The following is a 14,405-nucleotide window of genomic DNA, read 5'->3' on the forward strand; positions in this document are numbered from 1 at the left end:
TGTGCTCCATTTTACATAATAATCTTCTGTTTTACAGCTTGCTGTGACTGTTCAAAGGTAGGCATAGTCATGGCATAGTTAAGCTTGCAATGTCATTGGCCATAGTGCTATTTTTTAAAATTATTTATTGATGGCTTTAACACAATATTAGATAAACTTGTCGAATTCTGCTTCACGCTTAATACGCAAAAGAATTATCAATAGCACTTGGTTTCAACTTAATTATTACAAGAAACAACTGTGTATGTCGGAGAGAGATGGTAAAAGATGCAATAAAGTTCTATCGTTTCTCAATCAAAGTTACGTTTGAAGTATAGGAAAAACTTTTTTATTTTTTATGTGAGCTCAAGAGTCCTGACAGCTTCTAACCGTCTGGAGCCAGTGAGACTATGGCATCTCCAATTGTGGTATGTTGTGAGGCTGAAGGTACCAGGGGAGGAAGGAGATGGGGAAGAGGAAGGTGGGGAAGCACCAGGCTATTCAGAGCTGGTCACCAAACGCGACCAAAGCCATTTCAAGCAACGTTTCGATTCTGTATGGTGGTCCTAACACCAGGGTGAAACTGAGTGTATCTTCCGCTCTGGAACGTGCCACAAATTTACTATATATTATTTTTGATGAATAAATTGTGAAATAACACAAATAAATCGAATAAAATATTCTTGTATATGCTGGGGTTTGAACTTGGGAACTCCAGTTTACTATTCGAAAGTCTTACCCCTCGGCCATGGAGGCCGTCATATGCATACAATGTTAAAATAACCTAAACTAACAACCTAAAAACCTATTATGTGCATGTTTACTTAACCCCCCCCCCACTTAAATAGTTGTCTACATTATATACTGAAGTTTAAATTAAGGATGAGTTCTTTAACAGAATTTGAACAATTCATCAAATTTCAACATTCATTTTGGGGTTCTGTGAAAGTCCTATTCAAGTTCTATTATTATATCATTAAAGACTAGTTGCTTAAAAGAACTTGAAAATGAACGTTGAAATTTGAAGAATTGTTCATATTCTCCGAAACAACCCGTCCTAAGTGCTTAACAAAATAATGAAATTAAAGAGCCGTTGCACGAAGCTGAATTCGACAACTTTACTAAAAAAAATTGGAATTGAAGCATGATATTGTAATAATAAGTAAAAATAAAATTTATATGGTGCAGTTTTGTGATAGATCGCAGTTCACCTTGTGTGCGAAAATAAAAATGCGTATATTCGTACACCCCAAATGAAAGTGTAGATATTCAGCGTGGGAACGAATCCTCCAATACATATTATAAAAATAAAATATGTACCCCCTTTTTAGTGAGAAATCAAGTCTACGATACCTGAGGAAATTGAAGATGGTATTATTTGTGCCTACTAAATTAATTGTTCTGGCACTTACAGCCAATAAGGAACTTGAGTGAAAAATACTCTGGCTTAAAAAACATAATATTCATATAGATCAACAAATGCTGATATGTATATAAGTTTTACTATATGTTATTAAACGTAGAATTAATAAATCGTCATTTAAAAACTATTCAAACCCTGATACACTCAAATGCCCTGTGATTGGTCAGCGGGTTCTGACGGCACTTAAACCGCTACCTCACTGATTTGCCGGTCGCATGCATTAAGAATGTGGACAAATAAGTGCCAAATTGGGTTGCTTATTCTCGCACACAGGTCACTACTGCGGATTACAATTTATCTGGAAATCTTTCCAAATATTTAAATTGGATTTTTTGTTTTCATACTGACAGTTGGATTGACCTTACTTGATTATTGATTTCGATCGTTTTGGCGGGCTTTGAAAAATGCTAACTTTATGAATTATTTTATCTATGAAATCGGTATTTGTAAAAAATAATTAAATTACTGGTATTTATGGTAGAAGGTGAACATTCACAATAAAAAACCAAACATTGACAAGAATTTCTTATTGTAAAAAGCACACAACAAAAAATAGCCAATTCATCAATCAGAATACTGCTTGAAATTTTAGTCTCATTTAATGTATTAAAACATTCCATAATTTATTATAATCTTTATATTTTTTTACAGATTATCTCAGATATCTTTCTAAAGGGAATGCATTTACCAAGATTTTGTGCACAGAAAATGTTAAGCTGTATACTATGTTGACAATAAATATTATGCTATTAAATATTATGTACTACATACTCAATATGTATACAAATGATTTTTCAAATATAAGATAATATTATGCAATATAATACTTGCTTATTACATAAAATGTATGAAACTACATATATAATATTATGTAAAAATGAACAAAAATGTGAATCGGTATCAACCATATAATAAAGAAGAACACAAGAAATGTGAATCGGTATCAACCATATAATAAAGAAGAACACAAGAAATGTGAATCGGTATCAACCATAAAATAAAGAAGAACACAAGAAATGCGATGTGGGCGTGTTTCGAGATTCAAAAGTCTGATCATTGTTTTCTTAAATTTATCAGAATGTGACTTTTGCAAATTTCCAGCTGCTTTATTGCTTATGTCAGCAGTGTGGGTACTTGCTACTTTTAAATTTGAACCTGTTGAAAAATAAATGGTGTGTTTAAAATAAATGTTGTAACATGATATTACGAGATTATCTGCACTAAAGGAATGCATTTGATGAAATATGCAATAACTGTAGGCAGAGTTCAGCATCCCCTTTTAAATTTCCCCACATACCACATGGCCACGGTAAGGTTGATTCCAAAATCCTCCCCATGCCACCACATGCTATGATATTGGAAAAATAGTACCCAGTACATATAGTTTTATCTCTAAATAGTATATAGTGTATAAACCTTCACATATACATATACATGCATCTTATATTTATAGAATGTAGAGAGAAGTCGATGGTTTGTAATTAAGTCGTAAAAAAATATTTTCGGGCGTTACATTGCTAACGCTGGCTAAACCATACGAGATATGTAAAAATAAGGTACTACGGAATTGTATATCTTAAAATGGCCTGCTGAAAAGTCTGTCCTGGTATATGTCTATCGCCTAAGGATAACTCCTAGTAAAGCCGGGTACATATCAGCTAGTGTTGAATAAAGGAAGAACTCTTAACATTTATATTAAGGTTAAACGCGACGCTCTTTATATTCTAAGTGTTCATGGATGGCGTTAATTAATTTATTTTATTAAAAATACGCATTTTGCAAGGTATTGCTTTACAATATTAACACATTGTAATCGGATCACGTATTAATACGTTTTTAGCAAATTGATGCTAGAGAGCGGATCACGTATTTATACGTGTTTGATAGATTGTTAGTGGAGCGCGGGTCACGTTAAAATACGGGTTCCAATATACTTGAGTTTTCTCTATATAGCGTCTGTAGGGTTGTAGCCATGCAATAATAATTTTTATTTTACATTTAGAAATAATTTTTGTGTATAATTTGTAAAATAAAGGATGTTATGTAAAAAAAATATTATTTTTTTCAAAACATTCCTACTTTATGTGAAATTCTGCACTAGTTTAACGATAAAGAATACATTTCTAAATATAATAAAATAAAATAAATAATTTGCAAAAAGAATTATTGAAATCAAACAAATATTTTTGAAGTTATCGCAATTTTTCTAGAGGTCTATGTTAGCGCGAAATTGCGCAAAAAATCACCCATTACCAGCACTAGTACGCGGCCGAAAACTGCCCGATCACAATGTGTTAAGACAAATTATTTGTTAGCACCCGTACATACGCTATATGAATATGAATAAATAGTTTTGTTCGTTTAAAAAGTCAATTCTTTCGAAAAAGGCATACATATACAATATTGGATTGAATCACCGCCACAACCACAAATCGAATCATCATTGGAGCAAATGAATAATTTGTCTTATTTAAAAAAAATTATTTTTTATAAAATAATTAAATTAACTCCATCTATGAACGCTTAGGACGGGTTGTTTCGGAGAATTTGAACAATTCATCAAATTTCAACGTTCATTTTCGGGTTCTGTGAAAGTCCTATTTAAGTTCTGTTATTATATCATTGTAGGCTAATTGCTTGACAAAACTGAAATAAAAACAGAACATGAAAAAATCTTTGATGAATTGTTCAAATTCTCCGAAACAACCCGTCCTTAGAGTATAATGAATGTTATGTTTACCCTTGAAATACTTAAATAAATTTATTACGGCTGGTTTATCCCCGTAAACAAAATAAACCTCTATAAAAAGATTATCTTTTTATTTTTATCAACGCAGAACACATCCTCAACCTTCACAACAACAAAATATATATCTCACCTTATTACAAAACGACATCAGTCTGTCTCAGTTGGTTTCGGAAAGGGAACAAATCAACTACAGCTATCGATGTACAGTGTACTGAAAGAAACAAATCGACTTAATTACGACACGAATGTGAATGGTAGAAAAAGTTGGTGACTCCCGAGGAAGACATGGCATGATCAAGTGAATCAAATACATGAGCCGGGCCATGTCAAGATCCAGAATAACAGAAGGGCATGTATGAGACGATGTATTATTGTGAATGAAGAAGGTGGTCTGTCCTCTCTACCTGCGGAACGACATGATTATTAGTTAGACACACCGATAGTATTGTGAGCACGCGTCTAACTGTTTTGAACTTTGTAGTGGAACCTTGGAACACCCGCCCGCAGTCTCCTCTTACCTCGGAGTGCTCCAAAGATACAGTACACCACTACATAAGTAAGAATCTCTTTATTCTGATTTAAACGTACGAGAGTTAACCTCTTGAACGCCAGCGAATCCTTACAGATACATTTAAAGAATCATTATTCTGAATATTATTATTATTATCTATTCTGGGGAAACTACACAATAAGGTGTGTAAATAGATTGTATACTATTTTTATAAATATATAAATACATTATATAGTAAGACAACACGATTTACAAAAACGTTATTTTGAAAAAACATAAAAAAAAAACATAATAAGAGAAAATTATAAACATACTTTTTTAGAATCAGCCAGCAATAAAGGTAAGACTAATCCCAGAGTTAAAGAATAGAGTGAATTTTGGAAAAAAAAGATTTTTTACACCAGCGGTCGTAATTACTTTGGATGCAGACACAGAAACGTTTGTAAATCTTTATATTTTTTTGAAAACTGTATAATTCAAATAATTTTTGTACAAGCTAACAGCCAAAAAGTTACATGGTTTGGGTTAGCACTTTTCAAACAAATTCATTTTTCGAATTTGAGGTCACTATGTGTCAGATTTTTTTCAAATTCGCCTGCTAAGTAAAATAATGGACTAAAATTAGAGTCTATTACACAATATATCATCAAAATATATTTTTTAACACAATTAAAACATCAAAAATGTGTAATTTATTACGATGTATAGTCTATACTATTTTACTGATTTTGTCTTTCCCTGTGGCAATTATTTGTACTCCATTTTATATTTTACTCAGTATCTTATCAGCTTGCTGTGGTTTAACTCAGGTAGACACTCGTAATACTTTATCCACAGCAATTTTTAGCGTTTAGTTTGGGTTGGAGCCCTGAAATAGCTGTGCAACGTAGGATTAACAATCCATTGTCAGAAGATAGATTGCCAACTCTACTACAGACAAAATGAAGGTATGAGGTAGTCTGTTATACAGGTATTTTAATGGAGCCTGAGCAGAAAAAATAGCATATTGATCGTCTGTGCACCAGCGCAAAACTCAGTGGACAGGAGTGAACATCTGTTTGTAGTTGATGCTATTAGTATAAGAAAGAGTTGTTTCTTTGACTTGTCCTTACATAAGATGGCATATACAGGGTGTCCGAGGGTAAAGTGCGCTAACTTTGGGGGTTTATTCTACGTAACGTCACCTTAAAGCAATAGTGGGATATCTTGAAAAATGCTGTTCTGAGATAATAGGACTTTTAGGTTTGCGTGAGCTCTAGCAGCATCAAATTAACTAATCTTGCAGATTAATGATATAGTATAAGAGAGGTAAATTATTTAACATCAACACAAAATTGTAATAATAGAAAAATAATTAATTTTTTCATACTAATTTTGACAAAGTATACGTAAATCTGGAAATATCTCACTGTTGCGTGGAGTGTTTGGTAATCATCTCAAATTATCTCAGTGTAGCATAGTAATAATATTACGAGTTTAGATGGATAAATGAATTAATAATTAATTTTTCGAAGAAAACTTCTTCTAACTGCTTTTCACTTTGTGATGGCATTATTTAAAAAAATTAATAATTGTTCCTCGGGAGATTTTTTCAATGTGTACGACTGTTTCAGGCTAGTAATTGCTTTAAATAATTAATAATTGCTTAAAATAATTAATAATTCTTTTTTCTGCATGTTTTTCCATGATGTTTATAATCATAAATACATTTTCAACAGTACACACCCACCTACTCCTATAGTTTGTCAATACGACAATTGACGATAGTAAGGTGGAATAAAAATGAAAAAAATATATATTTGTGCTTATAAATTTATTTATGAGAAGCGTTATATAATGTATGTAACAAAAATAACAGAAAAACCTTAAGGATAAAAGTATGTAACAAAATTAACAGAAAACCAAGAATAAAAAGTAGGTATGTATCAAAAATAACAGAAAACCTTTAGAATAAAGGTATGTAATTTTTTTTACAGAAAACTTTATGAACAAAAAAATAAAACAAATATGTGTTGATTCCCTGGAAACCTACAATGAACCTTCATCGTTATTTTCTTCTTGTACATCGCAGTCTGTATTAGCAGTATTAATTAATTCAAAACAAATTATGAGGTTTTTTTGGTATAACGCCACTTTGGCAAACAAATAAGAAATCACGATTTTTATTCGGTGGAATTGTAGGTGGAACTGTATAAGCTGGTCCTAGAATTATACTATTCTCATTCCGAACATTCTTTAGTCGCTCTCTCACATTAATGCTCTGATTAAATGGATCCTCGGTGTAGGTGCTTTTGTATTTGATAACTAACGATTCGTCTTTAGTGATCTGTAAAATCTTAACTTTATTCCAAATACATTTATTTTTGTCCATGTTTATTGAGAAATTTTTTCCAGTATTCTCACATACCTTCTTCCAGTCAATGAAGTCCGTTGTTTCCATTTCTGTTAACTTATAACGAGGTTCATTCTTCTTGGAACACTTTATGATCATCGCTAACTCCGTTGGAATAAATATTAGGCCTTGTTTTAAAATCCTGACCTTTTCTCTGTCGATGCAATAATGAATGGAGTCTCCTTTGTTCTCTGAGTGCCCAACAATTAGGTATATATGGGTAATGATTTGAATATCAAGTGTTCATAGTGCATGCATGTACATAGAAAATAAATAAAATTGTTTTTATTTTGTGCCACACAGTTATCAGAATAAAAGATCACTTCCCGTTTCCCTTGGCAAAGGTTTTTTAAAAATGTGTACACGCAGGTAGATATTTCAATTGCGCATCTTTTCAATTTGGTAGGCGGGAATGGGTACCGCCGCCCTGGGAACCATTTATTGGATTACCAACACCTCTACCACAGGTCACCCCAAGTGGTTCGCTACGTTTGGTGACTTAGCAGGGGTGCCCGGGTTCATGGGTTAAGGTTTGCCCGGGTCTTGGTGGCGGGTGCGTCGGCCCACCTTCTGCGTGGCGGGCCGGTTGGGAGATGCTGGTTGAGGGAGACCCTTTACAACCGGTTACCGCTGTCCGGGCCGCTCGATAGTACAGGGGCCCGACCCTCAGGCTCACGACTAAGGGTGGGCTGCCCCATCAGCGAGTGAAAAAACCCCGCCACTGCTGTTGTGCCGGTTCGTGACCGGAGGGGACCCAGCAGCAACGTTTGGGGCGCATTGGATGCCCTCTCCAGCCGGACTCTCCCAGCCTATCGCCTAGCACCGCAGTAGGTGGGCTGGAACCAAACGCTCATCACTCCTGGACAGCCTGAACCCCAGATTCCTACCCACCCCTCATACCTTTCCTTTCCAGACCTTTCCTTTCACCTCCTACCCTTATAAAAAAAAAAAAAAAATAAATTCATGAACATACAACACAACAATTTTAACATCGTTACAGCGGCGAGTAGCAGGCGTCCCCGGTGCGGGCCAAAACTGTTGGTAAATTTTGCCAACATTCGCGGCCTGCACACAAATTTAAATTCCGTCCATCACCATCTTTTGTCCCAACGTCCCAACCTTCTTTTCCTATCCGAAACTCAGATAGCCGAGCCGCCAGACTCCTCCTATCTGGACTGCCCGGGCTTTACCCTCGCAAGCAAATTCCGACTGAAAGGAGGAGTCTGCCTCTATAGTCGAGCTGACGTCAACTGTGTGCGACTATTGAGTCTGGAAAACTCCAGATTCGACGTAATGTGGGTGCGCGTCAATCTTGCCAGTACGGCAAGATTCTACGCATGTCTATACCGCTCACCGAACCATAGCGAATCAGACACTTCCGAGCTCTTCAAACATTTGAGCGATACTATTGATGATCTCTTGCCCCGCTACCCTTCGGCCGAGTTTATTGTTCTGGGGGACTTCAACGTTCATAACGAACCATGGTTGAAGTTCTCAGGCCCAACGGACTCGGCTGGCCGACAGGCGGAATCCTTTGCCATTTGCTACGGATTAGAGCAATTGGTTCAGGAGCCTACAAGGGTTCCTGATGTCCAGACTCACCGCTCCAATCTGTTAGACCTATTCTTAACTACTGTGCCACACGGTTATAAGATTGACGTCACAGCGCCTCTGGGATCATCTGACCACTGCCTAGTGACGACATCAATCCCCGTTAGCCTCAGACCAACCAATGAGAGGCTGAGGAGAAAAGTGTGGCACTATAGGTCAGCAGATTGGTTCGGTATGCGGGCCCATTTCAACGCTTTTCCGTGGTCAGCTGTTTGTTTTCGGACTTCGGACCCTTCAAGATGTGCCCAGGAGATTGGTGAAGTCATCAAATCGGCGATGGATGGCTTCATACAATCGACTACTAAAGAAACTGGTGTGGGCTCAAAGCCGTGGTTCAGTCGACAATGCTCCGAAGCAGTCCGACGAAAAAACGCGGCTTACCGAGCCTACAACACATCTCGAACGCCCGAAAGCAGATCAGCATATAACAAATCGGCAAAGGAATGCAAGAGAATCATCAATAGGTCAAAATTCGAACACGACCTGCAGATCAGCAAAAAGCTGGCTGCCTGCCCGCATGGCAGCAGAGCATTCTGGTCGCTTGCGGGCTCAATAGGTCGAAATTTTTGCAAACCCAGTTTGCCACCTCTTACCAGACCTGACGGCTCACTAGCAAACACCGCCACCGAAAAGGCTAACTTATTAGGGAAAATGTTTGCGGAAAACTCGACCCTCGACGACGGGGGTGCTGTTCCGCCGTCGGTTCCTCACTGCGGCTTCTATATGAAAAAGCTGAGGATCCGGCATCGGGATGTACTCCACGTCATACGGGGGCTCGATGTTAACAAAGCTAGTGGACCTGATGGAATACCTGCCCTGGTATTGCAGAGGTGTGCTGCGGAAATAGTTCCAGTTTTGACAAAGCTCTTCAAAATGTCCCTGAAGTGTGGCACTGTGCCCTCTGGTTGGAAAAAAGCGGTCATTCACCCTATTCCCAAGAAAGGTGACCGCTCCAACCCGGCCAACTACCGCCCCATAGCGATCACATCAGTTCTGTCCAAAGTGATGGAACGTGTGATAAACGACAAACTGCTCACATACCTCGAGAAGAACAAAATTATCAACGACCGTCAATACGGATTCCGGCGGAACCGCTCGTGCGGTGATCTTCTCGCGTATGTGACGCATGTTTGGGGGCGGTGCCTGGAACGTCACGGTGAGACCCAAACGGTCGCACTAGACATATCCAAGGCCTTTGACCGGGTCTGGCACCGAGGACTTGTCAACAAATTGCATTCTTACGGACTTCCCGCATCCCTGTGTACGTGAATTGCTGACTTTTTAAGGGATAGGTCGATTCAGGCGGTTGCTGACGGTTTCACCTCTTCCTCGCACTCCATAAATGCTGGCGTCCCACAGGGATCGGTTCTGTCTCCGACTTTGTTTTTGTTGCACATCAATGACCTTTTGACATGTGCACCGATTCATTGTTACGCGGATGACAGTACAGTTCATGATAGCTTTTTGTTTGACAAGCCCCCAAAGGGCACACAAACTCCAACGGCTCGGAGGGCTTTGAAGCAGAGAATGGACGGTTATCTCGAGAGTATTTCCTCCTGGGGTAAAAATAATCTCGTCGAATTTAATGTTTCAAAGACCCAATCCTGTCTGATTACGTCTAAAAGGGATCCAAATGATAATCTAGTCTCCTTCAACGGAAGCAATCTTCCGAACAGGCCTTCCATTGATATGCTTGGTGTAACTATAAGTGACCAGCTCAGGTACGGGGGCTCCATCGAAGCCAGAGTAAAGTTGGCCTCTCAGAAGCTGGGCGTACTGTACAGGGCCCGCAGATACTTTAATAGTACACAACTGCTCACCCTGTACAAATCGCAAGTGCGCCCTACTGTCGAATTTGGCAGCCATCTCTGGTCTGGAGCCCCAAAATACCTGAAAAAAACCCTTGACTCTGTGCAGAAACGGGCGGTCCGTTTGATAGATTCCCCAATCTTAACAAACGGACTGCAATCTTTAGAGCACAGGCGTCAAGTAGGTATGCTGTCCTTGTTCTATCGGTATTACAATGGAAGATGCTCTGAGGAACTAGCGTCATTGATCCCTTCGGCACCGGTGCGTAGTCGGGATACACGCCAAACGCGCGCCCAACATTTGTACACAGTTGACACTTGTCACATGAGAACGGGTCGCTTCTACGATTCGTTCTTAAGTTCAACAGCTCGGCTGTGGAACGAACTGCCGGCCTCTGTGTTTCCTCCCTCCTACAACATGGGACTCTTCAAGACCCATGTTCACTCCTTCCTCTCCAAAAAAAGACCCTCCACACAGCATCCCCAAAGATGACATAGGCCCCGAGGGAAATTATTTTCTTCAGGGCCTCCTGTGTGGAGTAAATATAAAAAAAAAAAAAAAAAAAAAAAAATCTTTTAGCTACACCCTCATGCCGCATGTAACAATGGCCCTGTCGTGTTTGGTATTGTAAATACAGAAGTTATAACGTTTAACTTGCTCTTATAAAAAAATAGATATATTGCCATTTGGCAACGGCATAACAGCTTGAAAGTCATAAATGGCAACTACAGTATCATCAGTGGTCTTGGTAATGTTTTTATCTTTTTCTTGTCGAGATAGCTTTACATTCTGAATGTGTTCAGAATATGTATTATTATTTTTTCTAATATATCATTTGCAGTACTATAGTTGTATTATACACAAAATCCACAAAGGTTCTTTTTTGGTTAAAAAAAATATATATTGAATTTGGTATTGAATTGTATGTAGAGTGTGTAACATAGAGATTACCTACCGAGACACACTTCTATTTGTACAAATTGTACATCTTTTGGATATTTGGAGATACGAGATGATCCTGCACGATAATAGTGCGATTCCACTCTACTAAAGCTGTTGATGTGATTCATAACACCATCAACTAAATCATCCTTTTGCAGGAAGCTGTCTGTTTTCTTTTTTAATGCAGTGCTTATGGTATTATTGCTTATATCTAAGGTTGCCATAAAAAAATCTTACACATACGTATGTTATGTCCATCTCTCTCAAAATAATAACCACTGTTAGCTAGCATTCATGGAATCATAAATATTAAAATATTTTAATCGATCAACTTCCAAAACAGATTCAGAACATTTGTATTTACAATTAGTACACAGTACAGGCTTAATTTGTTTTGCTCTGCGTATTTTTCCTGACTTTGCTACATACTCCTGACCAGTATTCAACTTCAGTTTATTTATGTTTCTCTTCCAAGATCACCCAACTTGTTGAAAACTATAGAGCTACAGTGAGACAATAAATTTATTTCAGTATTTTAAACGACCTTTTGAAAGCAACAGTGGGACAACATCAATATCTCAGTGTTGCTCTGAGTGACCGAACATTTCAATACTGAGATTTTACTTGTAACACTGGCAATTTTTTTTTTACAAAATATCCCAGTAATGCATCATGTAGAGCTCAAAATTTTACATCGAACTGCATACTTATCTCAAAAGTGTATTTATCGAAGATATCCCACTATTGCTTTAAGGTGACGATAATAGTACAAGTAAAAAAGATTAATAACTTTTTATGAAATCCAACAGTTTAAGGTAGTTTTTAGGTAAAAAATTTTAATAGTTTGCGTGGGAAAATAAACATTGAAATTTCGAAAAAGTTATAATTTTTTTTCTTCTACCATCATTTAGAATCACCTCCCATAGTTAGCGCACTTTGCCCCCGGACACCCTGCATGTGAGACAAGCTACCAGAATTCGTCACTATTTTCTTCACAATCTGCTTAACTTCCGGGGAGCAATTTATTCCCCCTTTTCTATACACTGTGTAGAACCCACTACATGTGGTATCACATCAAGGCTTTTCCAAACATCTCTTGGAAAACGCAAATAAAATAATCATAGTGAACCTTTTAAATAACTCATCAATTGTACTTTATTTTCATTTCAGAAGTGTGCTGATTTTTTCTTGATGGGTTTACAATTACCAAAAATAATTACTGAAAAAATGTTGAAGTGCACTGCTCTCTGCGTGTTAAAACATGCTGCATAAGTTGTCAGATTGATTGTCATGTTTAATTATTATTATGAACAAACTTGGAAAAGAAATCAAATTTATTTGCCATTTGCAATAGCATAATATATAATATGTACTTCAATAAAAAAATTTAAATTTTTATTCAAGATAATAAGAAATAAGTACAGCAGTAGGTGTCTAAAATAATTTATTTAATATTGCAAGCAAGTTATTAATTTTCATTTGAAAAATGCCTTTAGATACAAAACAATATTTCCAATTTGAATTTTTTTAAATAATGATGCATTTTACGGCAAAATTATTTGGTAAATTCCATGGCAATAAAAAAAGGAAGATTCAACATTATATTAAAAGTTAAAAGGTTAGTTAAGGGATGTTGTGTCATAAACCATATTACAGAAACATCCGTAAAGAGCATGAATTTATAAACCAAAATATTTGCAAGATCCTCACTTTAAAAAATTGATATTAACCTCCCTGCCACGAACAATAAGTTCCACAAACCGCTCGCTCGGCAACAACCTAGGTTGTTATGTATATGGATGATATGATTTTGTATATGGATAAACAACCTAGGTTGTTATGTATATGGAAATAATACATTTCAATGTTCCATGTGTTTTGATGAGATAATTGTATAGCGGCAGGGAGACAAACACCCTTTTTTAGTTCTTAATTTAACTCGAGAAATATTGTTAACATAAGCATAAAAAAGTACAAGCTACAATAATAGTTGAAAGGTGTGTTATAATTATATTTGTTCATAATATGAAAACAAGAGAATGACATCTGTGAATGAATATGAAGAAATTAGGATGAAATGGATACAATTTTAAAATGCCGAATAGCTAATTAACCACACATGAGAATACAATACAAAATTGACAGTTCAACTCAAACGTAGGGCGTTCAGTTTAGAACAAGAAGCCTTGGTCACGGTGCAGATCTGGTCACAACCGATGATGTCTTATGATTTCACTGCAGCTTTTAACTGGGCTTGTTGATATTCTTGCTGTAACTTGGAGAGAATCTTAGTGTGGCTTTCTTGGCTCTTGTCTAGGGCAGATATGACGTCGTCCACCCTTTTCAGTTCCTTGGAAATATATTCCATCCTCTTGGTCACGTTTTGCCGGGCTTCTTCCAGATCTTGCTTCACGAGCACCGGGCCGATGAGTTTGTAAACTTGCGCGTCCTTCTTAATCAAATCCAGTTCATCCTTTACCGCTTTATTTTCATTGAGCTGACCGTCTAAAAGTTTTCTTTGGTTAATGGCTTTATTGAAATCCTTTTGCACACCTTTGAAGGCGTCTAGCTCTTTTTGCAGTTTCTTTTGTATTTCTTCAGCCATTTCGATAGGTTTAAATAGAAACTACGATATTATTTACTCCAAAATATTCGGAAAACTACAACGTGCTCGGCAAATAAAACCAAATTTCTCGTTCTTGGTTAACCACCCACAACTGTCAAAATATGAATTTATGGCGATTGATGATCTGCGAAGCGGCCGGGAACAGCGACCACACAGCGACTACCCAGTACCTACTTGTTTCATGAGCAGATCCAACGTTAAGAGCGCCTTGACAAATAATAATAATACATTAGTACAAAACAAGCGCTGCTGGCTAAAGCTGATGGCACTTTACTTAAGCGGAACCATAGGGGAATCGTCATAATAACATACCCTCATCCGCAAAGGAAAAATATAGTTCAGTTTGTGTTTTTCTTTTGCTGG

General features: G+C 37.0%; 1 protein-coding gene across 1 annotated transcript; it reads right to left on the reverse strand.

The window, feature by feature from the left end:
• Positions 1-11,317: 11,317 nt before the first annotated feature.
• Positions 11,318-14,038, reverse strand: Pfdn6 (prefoldin 6). The gene has a single exon (XM_089639235.1). It carries the CDS (start codon positions 14,019-14,021, stop codon positions 13,641-13,643), a length of 381 nt encoding a protein of 126 aa, XP_089495361.1. The 5' UTR covers positions 14,022-14,038; the 3' UTR covers positions 11,318-13,640.
• Positions 14,039-14,405: the final 367 nt, after the last annotated feature.

This window comes from Hesperophylax consimilis, chromosome 14 (genome assembly GCF_061612785.1).
Source record: "Hesperophylax consimilis isolate HC1 chromosome 14, BYU_Hcon_1.0, whole genome shotgun sequence".
In the NCBI taxonomy this organism is placed as follows: Eukaryota; Metazoa; Arthropoda; class Insecta; order Trichoptera; family Limnephilidae; genus Hesperophylax; species Hesperophylax consimilis.

Excerpts from the sequence above, each read along its gene's own strand:
- Pfdn6 (XM_089639235.1), bottom strand. The coding sequence starts at position 14,021 with ATGGCTGAAGAAATACAAAAGAAACTGCAAAAAGAGCTAGACGCCTTC.